Source organism: Scardinius erythrophthalmus (genome assembly GCF_964197995.2).
Source record: "Scardinius erythrophthalmus genome assembly, chromosome: 21".
NCBI lineage: Eukaryota > Metazoa > Chordata > Actinopteri > Cypriniformes > Leuciscidae > Scardinius > Scardinius erythrophthalmus.
Genome location: NC_138241.1, coordinates 18,997,819 through 19,013,410, shown reverse-complemented (window position 1 = coordinate 19,013,410; position 15,592 = coordinate 18,997,819). Strand labels below are relative to the sequence as shown.

The 15,592-nt window shown below is 37.1% G+C and overlaps 2 protein-coding genes across 2 annotated transcripts in view; both read right to left on the bottom strand.

Moving 5' to 3' along the window:
- Positions 1-11,948, bottom strand: part of wdr35 (WD repeat domain 35) — a 29,357-nt gene extending 17,409 nt beyond the window's left edge. Inside the window, exons 1-20 of the mRNA XM_081350583.1 lie at positions 11,669-11,948; positions 11,403-11,520; positions 11,182-11,253; positions 10,950-11,042; positions 10,487-10,615; positions 10,110-10,243; positions 9,083-9,248; positions 8,809-8,957; positions 8,214-8,339; positions 7,933-8,118; positions 7,762-7,794; positions 7,144-7,204; positions 5,779-5,923; positions 4,465-4,534; positions 4,096-4,149; positions 3,907-4,016; positions 3,541-3,757; positions 2,594-2,674; positions 2,197-2,333; positions 103-306 (exon numbers count right to left, since the gene is read on the bottom strand). Coding sequence (XP_081206709.1) covers positions 103-306; positions 2,197-2,333; positions 2,594-2,674; positions 3,541-3,757; positions 3,907-4,016; positions 4,096-4,149; positions 4,465-4,534; positions 5,779-5,923; positions 7,144-7,204; positions 7,762-7,794; positions 7,933-8,118; positions 8,214-8,339; positions 8,809-8,957; positions 9,083-9,248; positions 10,110-10,243; positions 10,487-10,615; positions 10,950-11,042; positions 11,182-11,253; positions 11,403-11,520; positions 11,669-11,692 — 2,309 coding nt within the window. The 5' untranslated portion in view covers positions 11,693-11,948. The remainder of the gene's footprint in view (positions 1-102; positions 307-2,196; positions 2,334-2,593; positions 2,675-3,540; positions 3,758-3,906; positions 4,017-4,095; positions 4,150-4,464; positions 4,535-5,778; positions 5,924-7,143; positions 7,205-7,761; positions 7,795-7,932; positions 8,119-8,213; positions 8,340-8,808; positions 8,958-9,082; positions 9,249-10,109; positions 10,244-10,486; positions 10,616-10,949; positions 11,043-11,181; positions 11,254-11,402; positions 11,521-11,668) is intronic.
- A 959-nt stretch (positions 11,949-12,907) lies between these two features.
- matn3b (matrilin 3b) overlaps positions 12,908-15,592 on the bottom strand; it is a gene marked incomplete at both ends in the record, with an annotated part of 4,749 nt that continues 2,064 nt past the window's right edge. Inside the window, 5 exons of the mRNA XM_081351604.1 lie at positions 12,908-12,957; positions 13,240-13,341; positions 13,687-13,818; positions 14,083-14,658; positions 15,373-15,591. Coding sequence (XP_081207730.1) covers positions 12,908-12,957; positions 13,240-13,341; positions 13,687-13,818; positions 14,083-14,658; positions 15,373-15,591 — 1,079 coding nt within the window. The remainder of the gene's footprint in view (positions 12,958-13,239; positions 13,342-13,686; positions 13,819-14,082; positions 14,659-15,372; position 15,592) is intronic.

Genomic DNA, 15,592 nt, shown 5'->3' with positions numbered 1-15,592 from the left:
CTCAATTTAATTAAATTCATTCAACATCACTATTTTTTTAGTGTAGCGTAGATGTTCACAGAGATTTCACACAGCATGAAAACATTTATTATCTGTGTATACCTGCGGTCCATGTCCAGGTACATCCTCTCTGCCTCCTCGAACCTGCTGAAGTAAGCAGCTACCTCGGCCTGTTTCATGGCTTCACTCTGAAGGTTGCTCAGTCTCTTGACAAATTCAATGCCCTGGTAGTCCCTACAGCGCACAAACGCCTGTTCAGCCATCTTCAAATCCAGCTTCTGCAGCGCCGCTTCTGCCAACAAACGCCTGCAAGTGCACACATAAATACAACTAACTGAATCTTCAACTGTCAAGTACAGAAGGTCTGACATTTCACACTGAATACCTCAAATCCCATATTTCCAGAATATGACAATATGACAAATTATTATTTTGAAGAATTATTAATGTATTTATACAGTATTTGATCTCAACAAAGATTTTCCTCACACCTTGGAAGCTTAAACAGCGTAAAAATGTGGATATTCCCAAAATGACACTCATAATGACACTTTCAGTTGCGTATAGCTAGATCTGTTTCACTTAAGACACTTTAGACTGACAGAAAATGAACAAAGAGGACGAAGCGAGTCTCTCTGGGATCTTTTCATGTGCTCATTGAAAGCTGTGAAAACCTTTGACCTCTGACACGTTGGCATGGTATGAATGAGCAAAATCAAACAAAAGAGCCTCTGAGCTCTAACCCTTACATCCAAGCAAACACACAGACTGAAAGAGAGAGCTGACACATGACTCTTTCTTTCTTTACACCATATTCCTACAGGATTCCTTCTCCAGTTCCTGTCTGACAGTATAAACAGCAACTTTCCTCACTTACTAATGTACTGCCTACATCATTTCTCCCCAAAATCTAAGAAAGAAAATTATATTCTCAAATGCAGCAAATACTGATATACAAATACTTAAATAAAATGATACATAAATTATTGGGTAACACTTTATTTTGATTGTCCACTTTAGACATTCTAACTATATGTAACTTTGCAACTACATGTCAACTACCAGTCATTAACAGTCTACTAATACTCTAATGAGAGTTAGTTGACATGTAGTTGCAAAGTTACTTATAGTTAGTAGTCTAAAGTGGACTATCAAAATAAAGTGTAACCAATTATTAAATTCTAAATGTAACTAATGAGACTTTGCAAAAAATAATAAAACATGCAAAAAAAAATCTAGAGTATGGGGTCAAATGTGACCTGGATGTGCTCTTGACACATTACCATAGATTCAATTATGATTCTCTGTTTGTGATCAGATCATTTTAAGCAGCTAAACTCTGGGAAGGTTTTCAGTCCAATGATCCAGTAAGCAAATTTATTCCAACAATCAGTCCAAAACAGCGCTAATGTATCGAAAACCAGTCTGATCACATCAGAGATGGCAGAGAGAATAGAGACTCTCATTGTGTTTTCAGTGAATTATTCATTCCAGAGTGTGTCCTGTCAATAATGTATGTTAGATGAAGGTGCAGTGCTTTGAAGCACTGGCAAAGAACATTAAACTTAAGCTAACATGACACTAGGGTTTGCCTACCTGCTTCTGCAGCAAGAGTCCAATCTGAAATTCCTCCTTGTGCTGTGAGAACTGACAGAGCCACTAAAACTCCATTGGGCTAAATCAATAGAGCCGCTCCAAAACTTTATGGCTACAGTAAACATCTCTCTCTGTCTTAGATGATTTTTCTTTTCATTTGAACATAACCATAAAAAACTGCATACATATGTGCCTTTTTATATTACAGCTTATTTTATTCCACTTTTTCCAGATTTACTAGGAAATAGCTCTCCAGAACTGTGCTGCCTTATTGGTTTTATCTTGTCCTGCCAGTGCCAGGATCATAATTCAGATCATAAAACTGTAACTCGCACTACATTCAGACTATTTAAGTGCACCTCATACTTTCCACTTCCAGGACACACACATACACAGCCATGTTCCACACACACAAATCTTTAAAATGTATAACAAACACACACATACAAATAAACAAACTCACATAGCATGTTTTAGCACACGCTTCCGTACTGCCTCACTATGCTTTTATTGCCGTATTCCTCTTTGTGTTTGCAGGTTTGCTTGAATAAATAACCACACTGCCCCATTTATTGTGTGGAATGCATGTCGGTCTCTTACCAGAGGCGCGGATGGGGATTGTCCTCAATAAACTGAGAAGCATCTTCAATTCCAACTTTCTCAATCAGCGCCCTGCTGTCCCTCAGTGAGCGGATCTCGAAGTTTATTAAATAATCTTTATTTGGAACCTCTGGATCCTAAAGGATAAAATTATATTCAGGGTTCACACAACTTTTGACAAATTAAGATGATTTATTTTTTCAAAAATCATTTTATAGAGACTATAACAGCTAATGTATATATAAATTATAATTTTAAAATTTAGATTTCAAAGAATGACTAACACACACATATATATATACACATATAGTTTTTCAGTCTTGGAAATCTCAATTTTAAAATTCACTGACATTCATAGGTTGAAATAAATTCATAAATCACACATATTCCAACCAACCCTCATAATCTCATCCAAAAGAACAGATTTGATCTCCAGATCCTCAAAGTGGCAGATGAAGCCAGATGTTTGAATTGGTTCCTGTGTTCAAAACACAACACAAATATGAGCTTGTCAGGAGAGAATACTCACACTAACACTGCTGTAAATTAAACCAACTGAAGAAATCTATTTTTTATCAAATTAGGCTGATTATTTATGAGAATACACTTTTAATATTAGTGCAACTGAATATTGTGTATAATGTGTGGCATGAACCTGTAAACCACACTTCCTGCTATTTTTCTGTGCGGGAAGAAAAAAGCGCTGTTAAAACCTCTGCAGTGGGTGGTCTGATCTATAGGCCATGTGCAGTGTGATTTACTGAGACTGGTGTGTGTGTGTGTGTGTGTGTGTGTGTGTGTGTGTGTGGTTCAGGTAAACCCTATGTTATGGGGACAAAATGGGGGCAATCTTTGAATCTGAAATCCTTGTCTTTGTGGGGACATTTTTTGGTCCCCATGAGGAAAACAGCTCATAAATCATACTTAGTGATGTTTTTGAAAATGTAAAAATGAAGAAAGTTTTCTGCGATGGATAGGTTTAGGGTTAGGGTTAGAAGATATAATATACCATTTATACAGTATAAAAATCATCATTATATTTATGGAATATCCCCATAAAACTTAGAAACCCAACCTGTGTGTGTGTGTGTGTGTGTGTGTGTGTGTGTGTGTGTGTGTGTGTGTGTGTGTGTGTGTGTGTGTGTGTGTGTGTGTGTTTGAAAATGGCAGCACTTCTTGAACCCTGTAAGAGTAGAGTAGCTTTGACAAAACTCTTACTCTCACCCTTTCTTTCTTTTCTTCCATTTATGTGTTTGTTTGTTTTTTTTAGTCATCCTCTTTTCTCTTGCCACAATACTGTATATGCATGGGTATGCTTATGCAACTTATTTCTCTATGTCTCACCTCAGGGTCCAGGTTTCTGAAGACATACATTCTGGTTTTCTCCATCATGGAGAACAGATCTGGGTTATCATTAGCCCATTTCATATCCCAGACATCCTTGCGTTCGAATTTAGATGGGTCTCCGGCAGTGGACCCGCCTTCTGCATCCCCTGACGAAGCCCGTGTCTCTACATCCAGAAACGTCAACACACCCGTAATGTCGATTATAGCCAGTCGGCTGGAAACATAAAATACAGGCAGAATCTCACTATACAAGCAGGAAAAAGGTTAGTCTGATTAGTCTAACAATGATAGTGCGTATATGGTCTACAGTTACAATGGGATAGGAAGAGACAGGAAAAAAGAAAAGAGAGGGAGAAATCAGACCTGGAGTTACAATTCAGGGACAGCTGATATGGTCTGGACGTGAGAGAATATTTCTGCAGGAGGTTGATATTGGGTAGACTGTATCTCTGTAAAGTACCAGACTCACGACCCTGCAGGCATCACAACCACACGTCAAACACACAAAAGCTTTGGGCTGAGAAAGCGTGTTCTTGTGGAAATCAGACGTACCACTAGAAGCATCCTGTCTGATGCTGTGATGCAGCAGATCGGATCTCTGGTGGCCTGAAACAAATAAATCATAAACATGTCTTACTCTCGTGACCCTTTCTCAGAGCCATTGCTTGAATGTAGGCCAGGATGATATTAAAAAGGTGGGCTGAAGTCCATAGTGCAAAGACACATTTTCTGGCATTTGTGTCCCTTAGAGGAGTTTTTGATATATATATATATATGAAGCAGATCAAGAAAAATACAACAAAAGTACAAAAATAATTCATAAACCAACTGAGCTGGACAGTTTTATGACAATTTCCACACTAATCCTCTCACGAGAGGTTGAGAGAGCCACAGGTAAGTGTATGTGATGAGTGTACTCACTGTGAAGGCTTTGGCAGAGTTCAGTGTCCCATCCGATGTTCCGCTTGGACTGTCATCGATGTGATAAACCCTAGAGAAGACAGTCAGCAAGACAGAGTGAAAAGAGACAGTGTGTGGGTAAAGTGGAGCAAGAGAGGTATTGCCTCAGTATATTTTTATCATGTGGAAGGGAAACAGAACACTAAGTCCACGCCTGGTCTGTGTGGGTCACAAGATTTCATCACACAGCCTTGAACGGAACTTTTCTAAACCGCTGCCGTCATCGAGCACACCCTCACACCGCATCGATAGACAGACAGGCAGACAGGTCTGCCCACAGACTGTATGCATTAAGGAACACCGCTTCATCTGATGAAAGCTTACATATTACACAGATCTGTTACTTTTAGTCAGCCGCTGAGTCTGAGATGGGACAGAGCATTAATAAAATTAAACTTGTTTTGTACTGACCAGAAAATAAAATAGCTACTGGATTTAATATGCGTGTCATGCAAAATAGGGATATTTTGACAGTGCTATAGATTTTCTGTTTGACTGCTGGTGACAGTTTTAAACTATCCTGTATCCTCACTTGTGAATGCTAGATTTGTCAATATTTATGATTAATATTTGGCAAATTATTTTTGTGTCTGATAATGTTGAGTGGGAGGCAAGGAAAAACACATTTTGTAAGATAAAAGAAGCAGCAGCAGATTGATCCAAAACCATTCCCTGATTTTTATATATATATATATATATATTTATATATATATATATATATATATATATATATATTCCCTGCAGTAAGATTTTTTAAAATAAATTAATAATTATATTCATTCATTCACATTCACAGGACACATTCATTTGATCAAAAGTTATAGAAAAGGCATTTATAATGTTACAAATGTTTTCTATTTCAAATACATGCTGCATCTTTAAAACTTTCTATTCATCAAATAATTTATCCACAAAAATATTAAGCAGCACAACTGTTTTCAGCATTGACAATAATAAGAAATATTTCTTGAGCACCAAATCAGCATATTAGAATGATTTCTGAAGGATCATGTGACACCAAAGGCTGGCTGCGGTAAATTCAGCTTTGCAATAAATTATATTTTTACAAGATATTCAAATTGAAAGCAGTTACTTAAATTGTAATAATATTTCACAATATTACTGTTTTACTTATTTTTTTAATCAAATAAATGCAACCTTGGTGAGCATAAGAGACTTCTTTAAAAAGCGTCTTTAAAAAAATCTTACCAACCCCAAACTTTTGAAAGCTGGTGTTTTTTTTATTATTATTACAGTTGACCTTTGAACCCTCACCTCTCCCGACCTTCCTTTCTTGTTTTGGCGACCTGGTTGATCTCAAGAGCAGTGAGTTTCTTAGCCACACGATACTGCCAAACGTAAAACACCTCCTTAGATGCAGTGATCACGTGAGTCTTCGTCATGGTGACGTACAGAGGGTCTGTGAAAGTGGAAAAGTGAACAAAAACATTTGGGAAAGAACATCTAGAATGCAATTAATTTCGCATATTTCATTTATACATCAAAGCTGACTGTTAAAAGGTGTGTGTGATCTCGAATTAAGACTGGGATTTAGGGATAAGGTAAATTAAACAGATTTAACCTAAAACATGTTTTTTTTTGTTTTGTTTTTTAATTTTATGAGTTAACTACAGATTATGTTGTGTGCTGCTGTTCAGGCTCTGGAATCTGTCCACAGAGAGACCAGGGTGAATGTCTGTCCCTCCCACAGATCTGCTCTCCCAACCAGGGGAGGAATTTAGCGGGATGCCAGTGAGAGTGAGAGGAAAGGAGCCGGGATTCCCACCACTGGGATCCCAGATCTGCGAAAACAACTAATAACGCTGTATCATGCATGCCAGACAAGTAGTTGGCGATGTCACTTTGTAAAGAAAGACTACGCACCTACGCATTCTTTTACTACAGTGCACTCGAGCCGAACGCATGTGGCTATAGATACAAATTACATAATCTATCGTTTTTTTTGTCCAATTTTCATGGATGTTAACCTTGATAATACCGTACTATTACTTTGTCTTCTAGGTAAATCTCATCTTCACAAAGCCAGAAACATTCACTGTAATCCAAATTTTAGAATGTTCTCCTCTGATATAAAATCTTTTTACTTCCTTAAAGAAAATGTCAAAACCTTTGAACACAAAGGCTTCGAAAACATATATCATCCTTTGATAACCGTTAATTTTTCAAGATGACAAAATGTTATATTGTGTTGATTTGTGTAATTTGTGATGTTTGTATGCCCCTCCTCCCCTCCCCTCCCCTCCTTATTTCTTACTGTCAATATCTGTATCCTATAATCTGCAAACAAGAATAAAAACGGATAGACAAATCACGTTTTTGTAGTTTACACGGATATTATAAGGGTGTCATTTTCTAAAACTTGCATTTTGAAATCCGTTTTCAAAAGTTCTAAAGTCTTATAAACGCATAAAAAGTCTTCCGTTTTAGTTGAAACCTGTGTCGCGTAAACGGCCCCTTACATTTCACAAAATAAAATAACACTAAAAATGTGCATTTATATATTTATTTTCTTGAGTCCTGATGACCTCGGACTGGAGTTTATTTTGCGATAATGACCGGATGACTATGCGTGATCTCTTATGAATAGAATCAGTGAGTGTGTCGTATTGCTCAACTCACCGACGTCAATATATTTGGAGTCCTGCGGGGTTCCAATGGAGTTACACAACACCAGAACATACTGTGGACAGAGGACAGACAGGCTTCTTTACTGTATGGGTACACTTAACTAAACAGCATCAAGGAAATATCTGAGAGGCTTCTTTTGCAGATGTTCATAATACCTTTCTCCTCCTCGACCAATCCTTTGAGGCGATTTGATTGAACAGCTCATTAAACGCCTGTGTTAAAGCGGTTGCATCTGATGCTTAAGAACAGCTTTCTCAAAGTTTAATTTAATGAAAATCTACATTAAAATATTATGTCTTTCTACTGTAGACTGTCCTATGGCCTGCTGAATGAAGCTGCTTTTAGTCATTTAGTCTTTTCTTTACAAAACATCATGATATACCGATATCACATCTATATGCTTGATCAGGTTTCTCAGTCTTTGAAAATGGCTACTACAGTCATGTAGTACTGTTAACACTCTCCTGACTGTAACTTTCCACTGTCCGTGATCATAGTGCATATGGTATCATTTTCACAGCTTTTTACAACACTGGAATTAGTGAAGTAAATTATTAGTATTAATAACTGGAATTAGTAATGAAATAGTAAAGAAGTAGGTGTCTTTACCATAGCTGATCCAGCCTCAGCCTCAGTGTCCTCCTGTTTTTGAAATTATAAAAACATCAGTATTTGATGCAACACAAATCACAGATATGACTAGTTAACACACTAAATCAAAAATGATTTGATTTAAAACAATAAAACGATTTTTTGTTAAACAGATCAGAGTTTTAGTACCTGTGGATGTGTGTCATCCGCTTTGGTTGCCAAGATGCAATAATCTCCACAGGTGGTGATGGACATGAGACTCTTGACATATTTCACAAACTTCTCATTATTCTTAGTGTCCCAGAACACCACACTGTACTCCAGCCTATCAGGCCGTGTGTATGCATACACCACCGTGTTACAGCAGTAACCCCACTATAGAGACAGAGCAAGATATTAGCTCAGACAGAGACACTAACTGTTTTTTTTACAAAACTGTGTCTTATAGCCATTATTTACAGCTAAATTACTTTGTAATCTGGCCGAATGTTGGCAAAGTAAATGTAGGAATCTACAGCCAGGCCAATTCGGAGTCCTCCACCTTCCCATGATACAGCAGTCATCTGCTTTCCAGGAACCTTCAGAGTCCGCAAGTGCTAGACACATGGTGACATCAGACATGAGTGCATCAACAGGAACATTGCCATTAAAAAGTTTGGGATATATATATATATATATATATACAATTTTGAATAAATTGTGTTATTTTGAACATCTTTGTCATCAAATAATTCAGAAAAAAGTTATAACAGTTTCTACAAAAATATTAAGCAGCACAACTGTTTTAATACTGATAATAATAAGAAATGTTACTGGACCACCAAATAAGCGTATTAGAATGATTTTGGATTATGTGACACTGATAACATGAGTAACGGACGCTGAAAATTCAGCTTTATTCAGGAATATAGACATAAGACCTTCATAAGTTACTTTCAAAAACATTATAAAAATCTTACCGACCTCAAACTTTTGAACAGTAGTGTAGGCATGACAAGATGAATTATATTTGTAGAACTTTCATACTGTTTTTCTGTACAATACATGTGTGAGATCTGTACTCACCTCTCCAAATGGTGTGTAGAACTGAACAACATTTAAGTCTTTCTCTGCTCCGCTGTTTCTGAGTGATCCTGCTATAGCTAGAACACTGCCACAGTGATTCCACTGGATGCTGGCCACATGCCACATACCCGTCTCAATGATCACAGGACCTACACACAATCAACAATTACAATTTTCTTTCTCCTTCGCATTCATACTCAGAAATGTGCTAGAATGTATGACCCCAGCATGCACAAAGAGAGATAAAGAGTCACTGAAAAATACACAAACTCACTGTCATCACTCTCATGCCGCAACACTTGGCAGTGCCCGTTAGTAAAGCAAACAGCCAGGCAGGGGCAATCTGGCTCCAGATAACCCTCTGTGCCCATGTACCAGTGGATACCTGCTATGCTGAGGGCACCTGTTACATTCGCCAAACTACTCATCGTCATCTTCATCTGGGCATAAACACACAGACACGAAATTTGTGACTGAGAAGGCATTGATTTACTAAAGTGCTTTTCACACTGCGCTTAACCCCGGGTTACAGTCATAGTCATGATTCTAAACCCCGCTTTTAACTACAGGTTTTGCAAACTTGTGCAGTGTAAAACGATGTGGTGTTAGAATGTTACCACTAGATGCTAAGCAACAGACAGCCAATTGTGTGTCTCATATTCACATGCTTTGGACAGAGTTTCAGTGTTTGAGAAAAAAAAACAAAAATGTGATGAAACATCAATTGGAGTAAAGCTTACCTTTTATAGTCCAAAAACTCCATATTACAGTCTGCAATGTATAATTTGAGGGTGCGCAATGCTAGAGACTTCATGTAAACATGTCAAGTGCTGCATTCGTCCAATCAGAAAACAGCATCTTATGATTACCCAAGATTAATTGTTAACCCTGGGTAAATTATGACCAGTGTGAAATGTAAAACAAGATAACCAATGATTCCGTTTATGCTGGGCTTAGAATGATCCAGGGATAAATATTTCAAGTTTGAAAAGTTGTTCCAAACCTGTATGAATTTCTTTCTTCTGCTGAACACAAAAGAAGATATTTTGAAGAATATGGGTAACCTAACAGTTGATGGGCCCCATTGACTTCCATTGTATGGGAAAAAAATGCTATGGAAGTCAATGGGGCCCATCAACTGTTTGGTGACTGACATTCTTCAAAATATCTTCTTTCAATATCTTGTTCAGCAGAAGAGAGAAACTTAAAAAGAGTAAATGATGAAAGAATGTTCATTTTTGAGTGAAATATCACTTTTCGTGTATTTAAATATCGTGTATTTCCAGACTCTCAGTACTCACAATGAAGTTTCCCTGGTTGTCGTAAATGTGGATCTCTCCATTGGCCATCCCAAACAACAAGATCTTACTGTCTGGAGACCAGGCCACATGTGCCAACTGGGTCCCCTTCAGTTCTTTACCCCAGATCCTGTTCCCTGTGAGATCACAAAGTTATAAAAACACATAACCAGACAAACACACACATTTATAATCACACAAACAAAATGTTCATGAATGAAACTTCAAAACTATATGATACAACAACAAACATCTACATCTTGATGGCTTTGTTGCCTTCTAAAAATTAATAAATTAATTTAAACATGAAAATAAATAAAAAATAAATAAAAAAATATTCATAATAAAAAGTCCATTAGTGAGAGTAAATCTGTGCTCACCATCCACCGAGCCCACGATCACAGCTCCGTCCTCATACACGATGCAGATCTTCAGACCATCAGCGTTCCAGCTCATGCTCCTCACCACAGATTTATTCCTGTTATTAATCATTTCTTCATACCATGAACCTGGTTGACACACAAAGTCACAGTTAAAGGCAGCATATTAATTAAAGAAATAGTTCAACTTAACACTTAATAGTTCATTATGAAGAATGTTCGTAACCAGAACATTTTGGTGACCACTGACTTCCATTGTATGAACATCAATAACAAAAACAAAAAAACATTTCTCAAAATATCTTCTTTAATGTTCCAAAAAAGAAAGTCATTTAGGTTTTGAACAACGTGAGGGTGAGTAAATGGTGACAGAATTGTCATTTTTGAATAAACTTTAAGATGAAGTTTTAAATAAATGAAATTGTATAATACTTTCTTAATGTTTGGTTATAGGACTGTGCACCTTTATAAAGCATCCAGACAATGATGAGGCCGTTCTGGTCACTGGTGGTCAGTTTCTGATACTGTTCATTCCACGTCACAACCTGCACTGCACCTGCATAAGCAAATCAAAGCTCAGAGAGTCAGCGCGCGCACACACACACACACACACACACACACACTCACTCACTCTCTCTCTCTCTCTCTCTCTCTCTCTCTCTCTCTCTCTCTCTCTCTCTCTCTCTCTCTCTTACCACTGTGGCCCTCCAGTGTCTGATTCATAGAGAGGTTGCTGGGAGCAGCCAAGCCTTTCATTTTGGCATCATCTGGGAAAAATAATAACGTAATAAATAACATAATTTAATAATTAATTATTGGTTGAATGATGGATTTCATGCTGAATATATAGAAATAAACAACTGTTGCTGTCATTTTGTCCATCTATATAAAAATTCTGGTAGTTCCAGGTTCCCACCTGTGTAAGTCTCAAGTTTGAGCACTTTTAACATGCCATCCTCTCCTCCACAGGCGATGAAACCCTGATCTTTGTTCCAAGACACACACTTTAAAACCGTATTGTTCGGAATCGCAATCTGAGGACACAACAGACAGCAAAACCTGATAAACAGGTCGTATATGCAGAAACAACTGTCATTATCAGCAGCAAAGAAACGCCTTTTTAAGAAAAGTAACTGAAAAATGCCGACAGCTAATCTGCAACATATATCCGCGTTCAATTACCTTCTTACTGAGATAAATAAACATCTTTGCTTTAGCTTAGCCTGCTAGCCTGCCACAGCGTTTATGGAGCGTTTTTTTTTTTTTTTTTTTTTTGGATGCTATTTTAGGTTTTTGGTCCCGATGACTGTGGGTGATTTCAGCGCTGTAAGTTATTCATTTAAAGCAACTTTATAATAAGTCCGTTATTCAAAGCATTTGAATTTTCTGTGTAGTTTCCATGCGTGTACGCTGCTGAAAAACGGTTTGCTTGGTTTCTAGGTAACCAAAACCCGGAAATAGTGTTGTATGATTGTAACGTTCATGGTATTTGTAGTCCTCTTAGCAATTCTCTACTCATGGCATTATTGTACATATTCTGTTTACATTACTCGTATGTGATAATATAATTGTAAATTATTGTCAAATTTATTATAAAATTATTTGAATAGATTCTAAGCGTAGTCGGAAAAGTGACATTTTGAAAAGCTGACATTTCCTGCAGTGTGACCTGCTAAACTCCATCTCAAAGTATAGCTATTTAAACAGCATTTTTCTAGTTATTCAGTAATGTTTAATGTGTAGTATTCAAAATGTTCAATACAAAACATATTAATTACAGGGACTAGTAAAGGTAAAGTGGTAATTAAAAAAAAAACGTATAGGCCTGGCTACAGTACTTTCATACAACACCAGTAAGACTCTAAAATATACACTTAACTTACCTTTATATATATATATATATATATATATATATATAATAGCTTTAGATTTTAAGGGTTATTTAAAAAACTGTTATGCATCAACTAATGTATATCCCCATGCACTCGTGTGTATTTGAATATACAATACAATTAGAATATTTGAATATAGTCTACATGTACAATTACAAACCCATCATATAATATAAAGATATAATAGAAAATGACAGAAAATGACATCAAAGTATACTTTATTTGTTCATATGTATTTGTACAAGTATCCAAGATAAGGAACAATATAAAATAATGTGCATACATATTATGATCATTTATATGTATTTACTTTTACTATTTGTTCCCAAAATAAAAGGACATTTATTCTGCAAAACAATTAATACTTTGTGTCAACAGAAATCTATATGTTATAATGAAATCTATAATAAGCGCAATATGAAACAACACATTTATCAGATTAAACAAACAAAGGGAGGAATGCTACAATGAGAGATTAAATAAAGATTTTTGTTATGCGAAGAATCAGTTTTGAGTCCCATTCTCCACTCTAGGCACGACGGAGATCAAACTGCTGCACTCTCTTTGTGATGTCATCCAGTAAGAACAGTTAAGAAAAACGCATCACACATCATGATCATCAAGGTTCGTTTCCTGCATAAGCCCATCTTTGGACAGCAAACAATAAGGAGCAATAAATTCTAAATAAATCATGAAATGTCTAATCACTATGCAGTAAATCACACATTCTAATCACAATGTGAATGCTACAAAAAATAGCATAGAATAGAATGCTACTCTCTGGACACAGGACGTTTATCAGACTGAGTGGTTGAAATAGGATAGGTGATAAAAAAATGCTGTGTTAATCTGAAAGGATATGTCTGCCGGTGAGGGTCTGGATGCTGTTGTGAACCTTCCTCTGAAAGGCCATTTGAGCCTCACACATGCAGGCATTCTCGGTCAGATCTCCTCTGGCCTCTTCTGAAAGAGAAACAGACATGTTTTACTGTATACTTAATGCTGAAGATATTTCCTTCACTCCTCAATTTATAAATTACAGAATTGATAGACAACGTTACTGCATGTATAATGAGCATTTTAAACAACTATCAGCAGATGTTCCAGAGCACACATCATATCTCATTTAACATACTTATTTAAATTATTTGATGTCTGATTTTGATATTTATATTGGATTTAGTTTGAGCCAAAAATATGTTCTATGCACAATTATTATCTGGATGCATTTTTTTTTAGAATGCATCAAATTCTTTACGTTATGCATCAAATTTTACAAATAATTTGATGCATATTTGTATGACAAACCGTTGGCCTGCTTAGAGCATGTTTTCTTGTCAGAGTTGATAACATATCCCTCTCTGCACTTGCAGAAATAAGAAGCATTGTTGTTGACACAAATATGTTCGCAGTTGTGCCCGAGTGCACAGGCGTCGAAACCTGCAAAATCAGCTGAATGAGCAAAAATCTTCAATAAAAATATGATATATTATAATATTATGTATGAAAACATAAAACAAATATATTGTTGAGTCAGTGATGCATTCATTTCATTTACATTTTAAAATTAAATATAGCTGCATAAAAAATATAAATATTATTCATAATAATTAAATGTTTATATAAAAGTTATAATATATATATTTTATTTCGATTGCCTTTTCCAATTGAATCTGAGCTGTTTTTTCCCCTTTATTCTCTTACCACAGAGAGTCTCCCTGAACTTGGATGTGAGTTTCTCAATCACTCCGTATGTTTCCACATAGAACACATGGTCATCAAGAGGCTGACTGGCCATCAGTTTAAGAGACCGCATTTCTGCTCTGTCCACTCCAACGGCGTATATTTCAATCCCAGACGCCCTTGCTGCTGCTGCCACCTCTTCAACTTTATCTTGCGGCCTTCCATCGGTCACAATAATGGCCACTTTACCGATGTTCTTTTTTAGTGGCCGGGCCCCAGCAGTCTCTGTAAAAACCTGCTCCATGGCGGTTTTGATGGCCAGGCCAGTCATGGTTCCCGTCGAGAGCGGATCGATACGGGAGAAGGCCTGCTTGACCTCAGCCTTGCTAAAGTACTTTTTCAGAAGGAACTCAATGTTGACGGTGCTGGCGTAGTTGACCAGTGCGACTCGTGTGGCATCGGATCCGATATCTAGAGAGTCGACCATTTCAGAGAGGAAGATTTTGACCTTCTCGAACTCCGCAGGACGGACGCTACGAGAACTGTCGATGATAAAAACCAGGTCTAGAGGACGGCTCTTGCAAAGCTCTGCTGGAGCTGTGAAAGAGAAATAATTCATTACATACTGAAAACGTGTGTCACATTATTATCATTAATGTTTTTTTAAAGTGCAAAGTGTGATGCTGAAAGAGATTAATATGTAAAATGTTTATGAAACATAAGAGAGGCTCCTCGGTTAGCAATGCAGCACTGTGACTGGAAAATGGAAAGAAACTGATTCTGTTAATCTTATTTGTTCTAAACAAAGTTAAAAACTGTGCTTATGTAAACAAAAAGCAGAATATGAGGACAATATACACAATTAGCATTAAGGCAATAAAGATGTAGTTTTAAAAATCGTTCTAAATATAAAAGAATAGCAAAGACCACACCACAATACAGAGAAATTATATTGTTGATGAAAGATAAAAAAATGACGGCCAATCAGAATCCATCCTGCTATAAGAGTTGAGCCGTTATTGTGAATTGTTGTGGACGCTAACGGTTATCATTATAGTTATCCTTCTTACTATGAACAGGCCTTTAATGACGCCAGTTTTAAAAATGCTAAATTAGTTAAATAAAAAAGCCTAATTAATGCTATTTGTGTATAGAAATATTCCACAATCCTGCTTGTATAAAGCTAAATGACCACTCTTTTTTTCTTGAATTCTCCTTGAAGAGAGAGAGAGAAAGAAGATAAAAATTATTAAGAAGGACTGAGGAGGACCAGACGGGTCGTCTGCACCCGGTGGGGTGGGATTGGTCTACCTGGGTCAGTGGGAGGTTCGGCAGGGGCAGCAGTTGTGCCACGAGGGGTACTGACCGGCTGTGGGGTGGTTGTAGTGGTTGTAGTGGTTGCAGTCTGTGTTGGAGGTGGCGGGGGGAGGGTGGCTACCGTGGTGAGTGGCATGGGCACTGTAGGGGCAGGTAACGCCACTGGCATTCTGGGCAGAGTGGGCACTACTGTCCGGACAGGTTGGACAGGTGA